General features: G+C 39.9%; 1 protein-coding gene across 1 annotated transcript in view; it reads left to right on the plus strand.

The window, feature by feature from the left end:
- The window catches only part of PLCXD3 (phosphatidylinositol specific phospholipase C X domain containing 3), a 100,039-nt gene extending 84,172 nt beyond the window's left edge, over nucleotides 1-15,867 (plus strand). The window contains exon 3 of the mRNA XM_042875533.1: nucleotides 9,351-15,867. Within this exon, the coding sequence (XP_042731467.1) occupies nucleotides 9,351-9,507 (157 nt within the window). The 3' untranslated portion in view covers nucleotides 9,508-15,867. The remainder of the gene's footprint in view (nucleotides 1-9,350) is intronic.
- The last annotated feature ends 611 nt before the right edge of the window (nucleotides 15,868-16,478 follow it).

A 16,478-nucleotide genomic window follows, 5' to 3' on the forward strand; every position in this document is an offset into this window, starting at 1 on the left:
AAGACCCATAAGAAAATGTGGTAGTTAGCCCCTGATAACAGGTTGGAAAATCACTGCAAAACCTCTAGTGCTTAGTACAAAATGCATTGCTGCAGTTCCTTCCTGTTTCCCTTGTTAGCATGGGGAGGAAGTGAGAGTATTTCTATTCTGTTGGAGTGCTGGGCACCCAGAAGACAGGATTTTTCAAGACAGCAGTTTTAAAATATGCACTGTCTTTTAGTGAGACATTTTTTTATTTGTCCCCCTGAGGTCTACACTGGCCCGTGACCGTGAGGTAGGATCCATTCTCACATAATTGTGCTCTGCTCATCTGTCTCACTCCCAGTTTCTTACAGGGTAGTTGTGTTGGAGACCACTGCTGGGTGTCCAAGGATTGCATGATTCTTCATGGGCATGTATGGATTCAGATTCCAGAGACCAATAGCTCTCATGTCAGTATATGATCTATTCCACCTGTTTGATTGTGGTTGCTTTGATCTTGTTTTCAGCTTTCTGCTGAATCATAGAATCACAAAGTTGGAAAGGACTTGCAAGGTCATTTAGGACTTTGAAAGCATCTTGATGCTTTGTTGCCTGCTTGCAAAATGCTGAACTCATAAGCACTATGCTTTGGAGAGGAAGAAAGGGATGTGCAGTGTACACAAACCTTCTTACACGCAGGGATGATAGCTGCCTGCAGCCATGCCCCTCAGGCACTTGTCAGATCAGCTTAACAAGTCTGGTCCACACTATACCTGTAAACTGCTGCAGATGCTTAGGAGCAGAGCTTTGCTGTGGGCACCACAGGTAGCATGTTCAGGGCACATGTACAGGAGGCTTTGAGTAACTGCCAGAAGGCAGGAATGGTGAGCCCCCAGCCTGTTGTCTGCCTAAGGCTTTCTCCTTGGTGGTGTTCAAAACATGGCATCGATTTGGCATAAAAAAGCTTAAGCTGTCTGTCTTCAGGAGGTGGGAGAGTAACTGTTAAGTGTGATAATGACAAGTAAGTTATAGCCTTTGTAAATGGCAGAATTTTTAATGGACATAGTCATGTATTAATGGTACAGATGGCTTTAACTTAATTTGTATGATTACCTACAGGACTCAGGTAGTAAGAAATGACGTCCCAGCCACCACCACTGAGGAAGATGTATGTTACTTATAAAGGATTTCTTTTGGAAGATGCCTCAGGACTTCCTGGCCCAAGTCATTTGCTTTTGCATCATGTAAAATGGCTCCTTCCAGTAGAGATAGCTTTCTCAGCTATAGGCTTGGGCAAGGGAACTAGACTGAAAAAAATGCATTAAAAAAAAAACTGATGAATGCTGATTTGCCAGTGACGACAATGCTGGCTTGTTTTTCTGTATGATATTAATTCATGTAAGGTTCTATAATGGTGTGATTACTTGTTTACATTTGTACAAATGAGGTCCATCAGAGCCATATTTCTTGCAACTTGGAAAGTGTGAGAAGGGCATTCATGATGCGGTGTCATTAGGGTTATGTGGAATAGGAATCAAAATCAGCTGACACAGTTTCTATTTGGTTCCATCAGTTCCGTAGGTGGGTTCTCAGAACAGTAAAATAGAAATGTTTGCTGAATGTGAAACAAATAATTCAGTACAACAGTAGAAAAATGTGTAACTCTGTGCAATGGGAATTATGTGACTTATAAGGAGAAAAAAACCCTACAATAATAGCTTCACTCTGGAAATGCTTGAGAACACAGATCATGACACGATAAAGAGCACAGGAACTGTCAATAAATGTCAAGAAAAATTTTGGAGATACAAAGCAGAAAGAATGTTTGATGGATTATTACATGAAAGTGACAAAGCAGTTCCCAATCACTGGTCCGTTCTTAACACCTGACCTGACTTGAGTAGTTTTAATGCAGTGAATCAAACATAATGAGTAAATAGGCTACAAAATAGGCTACAAATCTTTTTCTTTTTTTTTTTTTTTTTAATTTTTAAAAGTAACTTTTAAAGCAGAGAAGGGAAAAAAAAAAAAAAGCTTTATCTATTTCTTTTATTGGTGACAGACATTTTCTTACAAAAAAAAAGCAGAGGCTTTGTGTTTAACAGGCAATGGAATAAAGTCCAGTTCTTGTTTTTATAGCCATTCTCCCTGTCATTACTGTGGATTTCTCCACAGTTTGCTGAACAGCCAGATTTCTGTTTGGAAAGGGCTCCAAAACCAATTGCCACAAGCAGATAAAGTCTAGCAACCTGCCTGTATTTGTATAAATGAGCATTCAGCCTCATTCCTCTTTGGCTCACAAAAGGTTGAACTGATTGACATCTGAACAGCACTCAGACTGATTAGGAGGCAGTGGCAGTTCTATTCCCGTGTATTTTCCCCTCTATTACATCTGTTACAAGACCTTCTCTAGTCATGACATGGTCCTTTTCTTATACTCTGTACTATTGAGACCCCCACCTGGAGTACTGTGTCCAGAAGCGCAGTCCTCAGTGCAGGAGAGACATGGACTTCCTGAAGTGCATCCAGAGGAGGGCTGTAAAAATGGAATGGAACACCTCTCCTTTGAGGACAGGCTGAGAAAGCTGGGGCTATTCAGCCTGAAGAAGGCTCTGGGAGATCTGATAGAGGCCTTTCAGTATTTAAAGAGAAGCTATAAGAAGGAAGAGGACAGTGTCTTTCACTGTGTCTGTTGTGATAGGACAAGGGGATAAGGTTTCAACCTAAAAGACAGGAGATTTAGATTTTGACATAAGGAAGAAGGTTTCAACAACAGTAGCGGTGGTGAGGCAATGGAACTGAAAGCCCCATCTTTGGAGCCATTCAATGTCAGGCTGGACCAGGCTCTGAGTAACCATATTTGGGTGCGAATCATAGAATCATAGAATCACCAAGGTTGGAAAAGACCTAAAAGATCATCCAGTCCAACCATTCACCTATTCCCAATAGCTCCCACTAAACCATGTCCCTCAACACAACATCCAGCCTTTCCTTGAACACCCCCAGGCTCGGTGACTCCACCACCATGTCCCTGTTTGTTATAGGGAAGTTCGACTAGATGACCTTTAAGGTCCATTCTAACTCAAAAGATTCTATGATCTATGACATGACCACTTTGAGACTTTCAGTTCAGACTTTCAGTTCTGTTCTTTTCCCACTTCCATTCCCTAACACACTGACCAAGAGAATAGCCAAAATCGTGGTGTTGCTTTGTTAGCGAGATCTCTGATAATACAGAAGCCACTGAAGCCCATACCAGCTGATGTATTCATTGTGCTATGTTAATGTTCTGAGAGCAATGGCTAAAAACATAACAAGGAAAAAAATAAGATGTTGAATATTAATCACCTTCAGAAGCATAGCACTTGCTGCCATTAAATATCCCATTGAATTCTTGCATGAGCATAGAAATATATATTTGATAAATACAGCTGAAATGTCCTTCGAAGGGAGGTTAGGAAAGGCCACTTTTGAGCTTGTTTCTGCCTCCTCTTTAAAATGAAACCCAGAAGCCCAACAACAACTCAAGGTCCCGTGTAACTCTGCGGAGTACTTGTGCTATGATCATTTACAGTAAAATATTCATCTGGCCATATTATGGTAGTCTGTGTCATCTGATCAGATGCATTTCCAAACTGTATGAAGCAATTGAAGATGACTGAGTAACAGAAAAGCATTTCAGAAGAATAAATATAGAACTGTTGGGTGTTAACATACGTTGTACCTGCAACATGACAGCTCGTGGGCTGTGTAATATGTCCATTCGGGATCCTGGCAAATGAATTCCCACCTGTGTTCCTTTGAGACTATGAATACTAAAATTTGCTTTTTTCACCCAACATTGCCCAGATTTTCTGACTGTAATCAGTAATGCCAGTTTTATGAGCACATAGCTGCTGGCTTGAGAGGATCTGTGAACTGAGGATCAAGTTGAAGGAGTTCTTTCCCAGCCAGTCCACGCTTGTACTTAGGTCATTTGTTCCTTTGTTGTTCCAATTCAAAAGTTTATAAGATCCTATATAACCAATTCTCCTTAATCTACTGGGCCCATCTGGGATGAGGCAGGACTAAAAATGGTTGATTTATGTCTTTTAATCCAGAATGCTTCCACTTGCTGCCTTTCATTTTGTCACAACAGATACATTAGCACAACTGAGAGAATGGTAAATTGTAATCTGGAGGCAGAAACAAATGGGTGGTATGTAAAAGAAAAATAAACCTTTTAAAATAATTTTGTCGCAAAAGAAAATTGCTGAAGAGTTAAGTACTGTGGAATGTTTCTTGGTTTGCATGGAAGCTAGATAAACAGTTGATCTTTATTGGACACGATGAACACTTGAATAACACACCTTAACGCCAGTGTTTTTGGCAACTATTTTTGACATTAACAAGAATGTATGAGGATATTTACATAGGAATACTATGGATACAGAGGAAGGTTTTGCAATCTTCATCACTGGAGGCTTGTAAGAACAGAGTAAGCTGCATGTTTACTAGGATTGGTTTGTATATTTGATCTGTGTGTAGCTGATCCTGCCTCAAGATGGGCTGGATGTACTTGAGCAACTTTTCAAGGTTTTGGAAGTCATGATTTTTATGATTCAGTGACACATGAGACATCCACAGCTCCCACTGGAGCAATGAATTCTCAGCATCCTTGAAAAGCCAAAGTCAGCACGTACTGACTTACGGCTCAAGAATTAATCGCTGTTCTTGCAAATATGATTAAAATTGAATGAAACAGGGAGGAAAAGGTGTAAGGATTCAAATTCTGGCCCATATATGTACACCCACCTGCAGAGGAGTTTTGGGTTTTTTTTTTAACAGTAACACTTATTTGCCAAAGTCTGTGTACTTTTCTGGAGGGGAAAGAAATGCCACATGGCACTTTCATCCTGAGCAAGAAGTACCACTTCAGTTCTCTCTGGTGTTGCTAGTAATGGCCATTTAATGCTAGCTTTGCAATCTGGAAGTGAGACCAGTATACCTGCGTGGGTTAGTAATTTCGTACATCACTACAGCAAATCTGTTGTCTGCTGATTAGGGCTCAGACTCTGACTAAACAGTGAAGAGCCCTTTTGCTTTGTGCTCATAGACTTGCTTCTCCTCCTCTCTTGAAAGCTCTGTGCAGAGGAATGGCTTTTTCCCCACATGAGGTCCTGTCATGGAGATCTGCTGCCATTAATGTTCTGTTGTCAGTCTGTGATGACTCAGACATGTAAAAAAAATCCTACCTTCTTGCACAACTAAAATAGCCAAAGAACAATTTTTTTTAAAGCAAATTTTAATGTAATTAGTTACATCATATTTTCTTTTTGAAAGCTATAATGGATCTCTCAGTTTTGCTGCTTGAACTGATGCTTCTTGAATGTATTACTATTTTTTAAACAGAGTTTAGTTCTGTTGGAGTCCACCTGAGATCTTTCACAGATGGAGAAAAACAGAAAAGTCATAGCTTTGAAAGGTCTATTCATGTCTTTAAGTTTAGGGCAGGGTTTCTCAGTTCAGCTCTCAAACATGTCAATAAATAGTTCTTGAAGAAGTGAAAAACTTCAAACAAATGAAAAACATAAAAAGACACCGGCACATATTTATTTTTGTATGAACAAAGAAGCATAATGGAAAAAATAGAGGTGATAATGTGACTGTCAAAGCTGAGCCTAAGTTTCACAGAGTTGTAAATAAAAATCACTCTACCAGCACTATCTGAGAAAGTACATGGCTCCTCAGCTGGAGACAGTGATGTAAGTCATCTTGGGGAATCTGTGCCCAGCTGAGCAACCTAATGGGGTGCCATCTAGAGAGACAAGCTTTGGCTTTGAAGGAATACAGATATCCCAGCAGGATGCAGTGGGGCCTAGTGCAGGCTGTGTCCCAGCTGCATCTTCTATGCACACCTCCAAGCTTACCTGCAGAGACAGTGGGCTGCCCCAAAGTTGAAGAGGAGGAGGCAGCAGGCTGGAGTGCAAGCTCGTGGGATGAGAGGTTGAAACTCCTCACTTCCTTCTTGCTTAGATACACTGACCAGCTGACCTCTCTCCTGCACAGTTCTGGGCAAGCAGCACTCTTCGGTGTCCTAGGTTCAGAGTCTTGCAGTGTATTTCGCAGCATTGGGGGTTATAAACCTTTCCTGCTGAAAGCTTTCATTCTGGCTTTGAGTGCTGGGTTTTATAGCTGTGGGATACAAGATTACATCTATTCTGAAGGGCTGACTGCATTCTGCATGCTCAGGTTTTCTGACTGCCTGGCTCATAGTTTGTAGATGTTAATATGAGACTTTCCCTCTCAGTTTATTCATAAGGTAGAAGTCTCACAGCACTCTTTGCAGACTAGCTAGACTTTTGATTTATTCCTTAAGCTCTCACTGCGTGTCCTTTTCTGCAAAAGCGTTTGAGGCACAGGAGGGTGAGGAGACTGAAGGTTGCCTGATGCTGCAAGGAGAGATGAAGACTGAATTGCTGCAGTTTCAACATTGGCATCAATGGCACTGCCACCACTGTGATTCTGTTTGATTATTGAGAGTGAGTTGCACTAACAATGTAGAAGTGGGTGTAGTTACAGTATGACAGCATGGCTTCAATTAATAGAATTGTTTTTGCCTAGCAGCAAAGATGCTAACCATTAGTATCTACAGGTGTGGCACATTCTGATGTGTTTGGACTGCTGCCAGTGCTTGCAAGACTGGGATCAGAACCATTGGCACCAGATCCCCAACGAGACCATTAGATGTGGATAGTAGCAGCCTCCATGAGAGAGCTATGCCCTGGTCACCAGAGTGGTGCTGTGAGGTTCAAGTTGCAAGCTGAGTAACTGGCACATCCTCACGCTCTGTCACTTTTATCAAAACTGCAACAAAATCCACTAAGACTGTGGTATGTATTGGGTTTCTGCGAGCATAGTCATGTAGGTGGCTGCCACACAGCATGGTTTGTGTTCCTCTTAGTAAAACCCTTAATGAGAATAATTATTAGTTTGAGGCATGCAGAGACTGGAAATTACAAAGGAGGGTGAACAAGGTTTGTGCTGCTATCACAAAGACACCCTGAGGAATGTTAAAGTGCGCTTATTCTAGCAATTACTGTGTGCGCGTGAGATATCTGTGTACAGCTGAGCAGAGCCTTGTTTCATGCAGTCATTGATGTAGATCCTCCTTAAAGATGACACTGTGGGATGAATATGGGGAAAGGTATGTGTTTTTCTGCAAATTTCTACCGCAAGCAGAGTTACATGTGATAAGGTCAGTGAAATCTTTTTTTCAGGTATGTATTTTCACAGAGATGCATTCTTTGTTTTTGCTATGCAAACAAGCTTTTTGTTGGATAATCTGATTCAATTTTGACTTATTTTTGAATGCTTGTAGTCTCTTAAACAAAAGATTTCTGTGACTTTATCTGCAAATTTGTGTACAGACAAGGGTCATGCAACTGTTTGAAATATCAGTGAAGTGTAAACAACTCATTTCTACTATCAAACCTATTTGGAAATGAAGTGGCAGGGCAAACTGAATTTAAAGTAGAGCCCAAATCAAAGGGAATGTGACCATCCACTAAGGACTAGACTAATAACAAAAGAGTAGGAAAAATTAAAAGGTATTTTAGAGTATACAGCTGAGTGTGTAGCAGGAAGCTCTATGGTCAAAAGATAAATTACGTCAGAACAGATTCAGAACAAATAAAGTGTGCCTGAAGAGGCAATTATGTTTCATAGGGGAGTAAAATAATGAGGATATAAATTTATGCGTAAGGAATAAATCTGTGCCTGCCAACACTCAATCAGTTCATCTCTAAACCCAGGATTCACAGAGCTTGAACAGGATGTTGAAGACAAAGGCACCTGCCATCTTAGTAGTGGATCCACATGTCATCCTCCAGTGTTCAGCAGTTCCAGCTTTCTATGGCTGCATCAATCTAAATATACTTGCTAGTTTTTTTCACAGCATAGTGCTTAAGCTCAGCTTTACGAGCTGGTGCATATGCATGTCTCTGCTTCAGTCCTGGTGAATTAGTGTGTGACATAAAACCCTCTGCTGGTCCTAAATATGTTATCTTAAAATGTATTTAAGCGCATAGATACATGTGCTTTGCTTAAGCAAAACATTTGTTTTCTGTGTTCTCCTGTAAAATCATGGAGGGTTCTAACTTTAACGTTGTGTATGAGTGTGTATTTTTTGCTAATTATTTTTTGTTTTGTTTTGTTTTAAAGACTGATTCTGGCCCCTAACACTACATTCTGTGCCTGCTAACAGTTCTAATAGTTCTTCTTTCTGCATATCTGTTTTCGTAAAGCTTTTGAGATTTAAACTGCTGCCAGACCAGCATTATATATGGACCTTCTCTCAGTGAAAAGATCTGTGCAGCATGTTGGCTGAGGGAAAAGTATTGATCTCTGGATTTTGGAGCAAAGGGAAAAAATGATCATCTCAGCTGACTGCATGTTTATCCAGTCCATAGATTCTGATGTTTAACTTCATAGCTGGAGCTTGACAGAGAGTGTATTTTTAGGATAGCATCCAGGCTTGTTCTGAGGACTCCAAGTGCTGCAGAACTTACCACAATCTTTGGGATTTACTTCCAACTGTCAATTTCCTTTTCTTTCAGAAATCTGTACGTTACTTTGTTTGACCTTATTAACTTCTGAAAACTGGATATTTTTTCTTGACTGCTGCTGCAGAACTGTGGAGCCCTTTCATTTCCCGTAGCATTTCCAATGATCAGTGGTTTATATTTTTGTGGAATCAGAAGGACTACTTTATACTTCAGCTAGACAGATACCTTTTACACATATCTCAGCACTAGGGGTCTGACATAATAAAAATATGCTGTTTTAGGAAAGGGACTATGGTGCTTTTTAGTTCAGTTACTAATCATTTGTTTTTTATGAACTATAGTTCATGGCAGGGATATTAGTACTAGGAAAGACAGGGTAATGAGTATAGTTTGTATTTATAGTGTATTTGTAGTGTAGAAATCATGGTGGTTTCTGAAAATACTATTTTTGGTATTTCCTTGAACGCTTCAAACATGCTTTACAGATGGCGTTGAGTTCTCTCTTACTTTGTTTTCATAAGTAATTCTCATGGAATCATAGGTCCAGATGATATCAAAAGGTGTCTGGTTGATTTCTACGATCCCATGCAAGGTGAGTAATCAGTATAAGCCTGTATGACCCTCCTTGTATTCTTTTCTTCTGAGAAGCTGAATACAATCAAACATGCTATATCCAGAGGATAAAAATTATACAGAGTGGAATTTTCCAAAATCCTGAGCAGTAACCCACGTGTATCCCTCGGAAACCAAGTGAGATCAATGGGAGTCAATATTGGAAAATTCTGCCTCAGTGCATTTGTCTCACTGCCTAATGAGTAATTATTGTTCCTGTTTTCTCCTTAGGGCTCTTCCTGCAATGATGCAGTGGGTCCGAACTCAGAAACCAGGAGAAGGTGGTGTGAATATTATCACTGCAGATTTTGTAGAACTCGGTGACTTTATCAGCACTGTTATAAAGCTCAACTATACCCTGGATGAAGGTGAAGATGACACTACTTGATAGTACTGCAATATGTTTGCTGTTGTGCTATTTAGAATTAAAAAAAAAAAAAAAAAAAAAAAAAAAAAAGATTGCATTTTAAAAGAAATATTGTGTGAACACTGATCTTTCTAAAACACATTGAAGTGTTTAGGGCTTTAGTGGCTGAGCTTAGGGGAAATATTTTAATCAATTATGATCATTTTTTACATTTGTGTTTCACGTGAAGAGCAAAACTAACCATGTTTACAGTGTTTGATATGAGAAGACCATTTACATATTTTCCATGAGATACCAAATGCAATTCTTGTGTTCTGTGGTTGTGAGCAGTGCCAAGAAACTTGCTGCTTTCAGCACTGTGGGATGTGTGTTGTCCTCTGACTGCCCATAGCAGGATTCCCAAGGTGTGAATATTACACCAGGCGTCTGAGGACAATATATATGGCCCTAGAATTTTAAGCCACTACACTTCATCTGTTAGGTGATTTAATGCATTGTATTTATGCCTTTGTGAAGTAAATACAAAGTCATGGCTCCAACTCATGTATAATCACTGGGTAGTAAACACAATGCATTACTCAGCTTGCACAGAGCATTGACTAAATCCTGCTTGTTTTTATTTCTCAGAGTGGAGGTTTTCAGTGTCTCTGCCCCAAGTTAAGTGAGTCAGCAGTTACGTATTGATGGCATAAGTCTGTACTACATGCTGCCAATGTGCATTTTCCATGGCTTTAGCAGTTATAGCCATTTTCCTTGGCTTTAGTTAGGCCAACTTGGAGCACTGTTCCTTCCCAGGACCAACCTCACATGAGAGTCTGATCCAACATCCATTGAATTTAATAGAGAAATTTATTGTGTTAGCATAAACTGAGCATGGAATCAATGAGCAGGATTTTGTCATATAGTAGAAATATGCTTTCTGCAGGATTAAAAATGTAGTTTAGAAAAAATAGATGCAGTGTGAACTTCTTTTTGGAGTGCCTGTAAATACAACATTTCTCTACTGATTAAAAAAAAAAAAATCAGTGCCAGTTTCATAGTGAAGAACTGCTGTACTAAAGAGTGTAGTAGTTCAATATCTAGCTAAAAACAGTATGCTATAGTTCTTACATTGTATGTGGGAAATAATGCAGCATAAAGCAAGCTTAGAAGTCTGTTGAGTGGCACTGTTCTAGCAGTGGAATCTCTGATCATTGCGCTTTTAACAAAGCATATAAAATATAAATATATGGAAAAGTTAGTAAGTTATAAAATGAGAGCATTGCCACTGTATAACACCTAACTGGATATAGTGCCATCAGTCAGATGTCCTTATTACATCAATGCATATACACTCAGCTTTGGAAAGCCAAATGTTTCATTTGTACAAACCAATAGATTCTATATTGTCATACAAGGAAAATGCTCTTTGAAATATGCTTTCTAGGATAAGACTAGGGTCAAGTTCCATTCATATTGCTGGAACTTTCCACTCAGTGAGAAGGGAGAAAAGCGTCATATGGTACTTTGCTGTTTTCTGTCCGATGGTAATTACCATCTACCATCAGATTCTATCAAAACAAAAGTGGTCTCATTGAAACAGATGAGTTATGGGGGATTTGTTGGTTGGTTTTGTTGTGTTTTGTTGTTCTTGTTGTTGTAGGGTTTTTTTAATCATTTTATGAAGAAGTGGGTTAAAATGAACACTTGCTGCTATTTTGTACTGAGAGAGGGTGCCTTGAAAAATGTGTGTGTGTGTGTGTGTGTGTGTGTACAGCAGAGAAACATTTAAGTGTATCTGTACAATGAAGACACATTTTAAATATTTATGTATACAATACAAGGACATCCATGCACACTTCCATAATGCTATTCTAGAGAAAAAGACTGCAAGTGTTAGGAAGTTATGATGCCTCCTGGACTAGCAGTTGTGTGCTTAAGAGTGTAAAAATCATCCTTAGTGAAATCTGTGATCTAAGCCAGTTAGGTTTTGTACAGCATTAACATTTGAAGTTGATCTAAAATATTTACCAAGAGCCACAGCCCATCTTTGCATTGAAAAGGGGTAGAGCTTGGTGCTTTTATCCAGGACTACACAAGATGTCAGGAGGGTTGGTGCACATCGTTGTCAGTTTCCACAGCTTCGTCAATTAAAGTAATGGACACATAAAGTAAAACCAGAGCATGTGTGTTCAGGAAGCCTGTGCAAACTGTTTTACTTAGTTCGTAAAGCGTTTCCTTTTCTTCCATGTGGAGTGTGTCATAGAGAAACATGAAAATGTTTGCTTGTTTATTCGACATGTGGTGTGAAGTGCTCCTTTTATCCTTTTGTGTAACTGAATTTACTTGCTTCCAGATTCTTCCTGTCATTCTTTAGCTACTTAGTACATCTAGGCTATCCTTCTAATACTGTAAAACAGTCAGGATCTTTGGATGGAGCAAAAACCGGGTTTGTTCTTTTGGATTCTGGCTGACATTCTGTTGGATTTAAGAGCATCAACAGTGAGTTCCTCCTGGGACCCCTGGCTCAAATTTACACCAGACACACCAAGTCTCTCGCTTACACAAGGGTGTATTTAAAGCAAATGTTCTGCTTGTTGAAGAAAACGTGTGTTTGTGTGTGTGTGTGCCTATGTATATGAATAAATATAAAGCTATATCATATCTTCAGCTTATTGACGTTGTTATGAAATGTTTGCTTAGCATCATTGTATTCTAATTATCATTTGGGTGCTGGAAAATAAAAGCAAAAAGAAAAAAAAAAACAACAATCCTCTGACAAGAAGGATAATAGATAAATCACATAGTTTCTCCATTAATTGGGGAAAACATTAAATTTTGGTCAGAAAATTTGTTTTCATTTTGCTGTCGATCTCCTTTCTGTTGGAGAAGCACAGTACCTTATGATGGGGACAGGTAAACAAACTTGCCTTAATTACTAAAATAAAAAAGTGGAGGTGGGGGGAAGCATGCTATCCACTCTTTCCTGGCGATTTCATCTGTAAGGCACCAAAACTGTAATCAAACTGTCTTGATGGGGATACACTCCCAGCTGGATATCATCTGGGAGATCTCGCCAGAAAAGAGCAAGCCAGAAAAGACTATGCAACACAACTGGACCACTCTAGAGGCCCGTGTTGCCATCCATATGCAGCTAAAACTTTCTGATTTCATCCAGAAATGTGCTTGCAGAAGAACTGCAGGACTGGGTCGGACTAGTTGTCTGACTTCATTCATTTGAGAAGTTTGTACCCGTGTGTTATGAGGGATCCTGCATGGAAAGTTAGAAGACTGTAATTGGACTATCAGAGGAAAAATACCTGTCTACACTGTTGATCTCCATGAGTATCCTTTTATTTAAAATGTGATGTCGCTTGCTGTCAAAGCATTTTCTCCTCCTATGTTCATTTTCCCCCTTGCTATGTTCATGTGTGCATGTGAAGCACCATCGCTTTCTGACCTTTTTGTGTGATTACTTACATTTTCTTTCAGTCATGGAAAGTTACAACTACTTCATACAATTCAAGATGAAAGGCAGTGGAGCAGTTTCTTAGCTAGTGTAAAGCTAAGTAGCTCCATCTTTCAGTTCATGCTAGCTGAGGGTCTCTTCATTTGATGTTGGCACAACTTGTGTTGATGGTAAACAATACAGCAGCTGGTTCTAGGAGTATGAGTCCAGCCTTGGGCAAAGACTCAGAACCAGACCAAAGGAGCCTAGTTTTAAAGTCAGGGGGCTATTCATTTGCTGTTGGTTATGTTACTAGTTGTGTGGGTTCTGCCATTTCAAGCCATTCTTTTACACATACATATGTATGTGAATATATTTGCACATGTGTGTGAGAGAATGTGTGATTCTGTATGCTGGGCTAAGTCCTTCTGTCATACTGATACAGATCTAGGCCATTTCTAGTAACTTCAAAGCATTTACTAATGTTTTATCCTGATGAGTATGGATGAGAGGGGGCAGACTAGTCATTGACTAGTAAGTATGTGCTGTGTTGCAAAGGACATAAAAAAGCAGTTAACTCCGCTAGATTGAAGTGGAGTGCCCTGAAAATATAGCTCTAGTGCTGTTTATGCTGACTATAGTATTTGGAGCATTAGGTGTTAGCAACTGAGCAGACTATTTGGTGACTTCAAGAGTTCAGTTAACATCATTTTAAACTTCTAAACTCTTTTCAGTGGAGTAAAAGCTAATAGCATATATGATGTATTTGCCATATCTCAGTGGTAGCTTCTGTGTTACATACAGTCAATGTTTTTCTGAATTCTATATGTTTACCAATGATGAGGTTAAAATATGCTCTATAATATGTGCAATGTATTGATTATAGGTATGTTGGAGTTTGGTGATGTATTTAGTTTTAACTGTGCTGCTGTTTTGTAGACATGTTTGTGTATGGAAGTATGGATTGTCTACAGTGTATGAGAAATAATAATTAATCCTAAAGGAAAAGGGCAGTTATGTAACCTGCCTTAATGCATTTGCATAATCTTGTTTAAAGCCCATAATTATGAGTTCTGATTTCTGGCATTACTGGGGATTGACTGTAGGGCTGAGTCCCTCACTTCTCTGCATTAAGGAGTTAAACTTGAAGTTACCTGGAGCTCATTTACGTATTGATAAACAGAGAATAGCATGTTTGCCCAACCTTGATTGTACCTGGTGGCAAAAATGTGGTTTCCTGTGTGGTACAGAGCAAATCACTTCTGCACACACACTGCTCCTGTTGATGCCAGCAGGAATCATGTTCATGCAATTGAAAGGTCTGAATTTCCTCTTCTGGGATGCCGACATGACGTTAAGGTTGTGGTACCCTGGCTTTATGGAAGTGCCTGGATGCTCATGTGCAGTACTGCTCATGTCCCATACTGGAATTTAGCTGTAAGTTTGCAGTAAGAGCTTTGAATTCAGTCCTATCTGTTCTGTAATCCAGATAGGACTGTAAAAATCCTTATGTAAAAAGGATGAATACTTGAGGCTATGCAGCCTGGCCTTGCATACCCACCTACAGCATTCTGCTTTTAAGAGCCTTGACAGCTTAAATTCAAATGGTTGTAGTAAATTCCTGAAGGCTGACAGGGCCTAGTGCTCTAGGAAGGGGAATGTAAATCTCTTTATTGCCCACAGGTATGACCTCTCCCCTCTACCATTCCTACAACTAAATCTAGTTCTCCTCTTGTGGTTTCATGTGAGAGATGCCTCTGCTTGATTCTAAGGGTGATGCTGAAAGACGTAAAGAACAAAGAGTATGCCTCATGCCTAGCTGATTTGATAACAGTAGGCAGAGCATTCTTGCTTGGCATGAAGTCAGCCTCAGCAAGACTTATTTAACCAGTGACAGAAGGGAGGCAGAAGTCTGCTTCGAGACCCTCTTCTGTTATCTTTGTCCACCTACAGTGAAGCATCTTTCCAGTTTTCTCCTTTGTCTCTGTTCAGTGTTCCTCATCTCAGCTTTCACATTCCCATCCCTTAACTACTTGTGGTGAATGGTGTTGTGCTCAAAGTGAGTATTACAGGTTTGTCATCCTCACTAGACCATCACAGTTCACAAGTTCTTACAAAGTAGGCTGCTAAAAGATGGCACTGTCTGGTATCTGATGTTATCTCCACATTCCAGATGACATATACATGTTCTCTTTGAAGGACTTCACCTTGCCTGGTGAGAAGTCAATCATACACTTTCTCTCTTCAAATTAAAGACAAACTGGATGATAAGCCAATGAGGGTCTCTTAACTTTTAGATGCAGTTAGACTATTTTACTGCAGTGGAATAACAAAGACTAGTCTCTTCCCTTGGTTTTAGGTTCTGCCAGAGTCACTTTGACCAGCAAATTCCTGGAGTGGTTTTGAACTGGAAAATCAGTTTTGCTGTGAAGCTGGGATCCTTAAAGCAGAATCCTAGACTCTGTATTATTATTGAAAATGATTATACAAACTTAAAGTTATAACTTTGGAAGAAATAGAAAGGCTTGTCAGGACAGATGTTTTTTGCCTGTCTCAGACATGAGTAGCTTTAGGATCATTCGAAGTGATAATTAGGATGTTATTGCCACACTGCCTCCTGATGATGTTCAGGTCTCTGTACAGAAGCCTTATTATTCCAAATGAGCATTAATGCATTTGAATGACTTTCTCCATTTCTGTGGGAAGAATGAATGTGTAACACTGAGGACATGGAGCTCCATGTGTGTTGTGTCCACAAAGGTTCACAGAGCTGCACCTTCTCTTTTTAGGATCTACTTAATGGTACTTTAATAAATGTTGTGTAAAAAATGCCTAGAGTTCTGTATAGCAAATGTGAATTTTTATGAGACGAATGTGTATTAATGTATAAATAAACAAATAAATACTGTTTCTTTGTATCCAGTGAAACATCTAATAAAGTTCTGGTACCTGTGTTCTTGGTTTACTGCTTCATTGCTGTATTCCAGGTGTTATATATCAGAGGCTTCTTAAACACTGTCTTTAAGGTGCTCAAATCAGCTGTTAAACTTGAGCTGTGTTACCATGTCAGAGGCATGCAGAGACTGTCCTGTGAGGGCACTGTGGTTTCTGTGTGACCACTGAGCACCGCAGGACACTGGGGTTATCATGGGAATACAGCAGGCTCTGCTGTTCCATGTGGCAGGGCTTTCCAGGTCCAGTGTGCCTCTGCCACTAAGCCCTAGGGCCCCTCTCTGTAGCCTGGATGAGCCCATGCAGCTGTGTCTTGTACCAAGGAGGGAGATGGAAAGAAGGGACTCCCAAAAGTGGATTGTTTCTGTCCTGGTTTGTGCAGCAACCTGATGATACAGAATCATAGAATCCTTAGTGTTGGAAGGGACTTCCAAGTGTCAACTGGTCAACTCCCCTGCAGTGAACAGGGGCATCCACAGCTAGATCAGGATGCACAGAGTTTGAACTAGCCTGGCCTTGAAAGTCTCCAGGAAGGAGGTGAGGCGTCCACCACATCTCCGGGCAACCTGTTCCAACACTTCACCACTCTCACCATAGAAGACCTTTTTGTTAC

This window comes from Lagopus leucura, unplaced genomic scaffold (assembly GCF_019238085.1).
Source record: "Lagopus leucura isolate 7727_CA_CO unplaced genomic scaffold, USGS_WTPT01 Super-Scaffold_100014, whole genome shotgun sequence".
NCBI classification, from domain to species: Eukaryota; Metazoa; Chordata; class Aves; order Galliformes; family Phasianidae; genus Lagopus; species Lagopus leucura.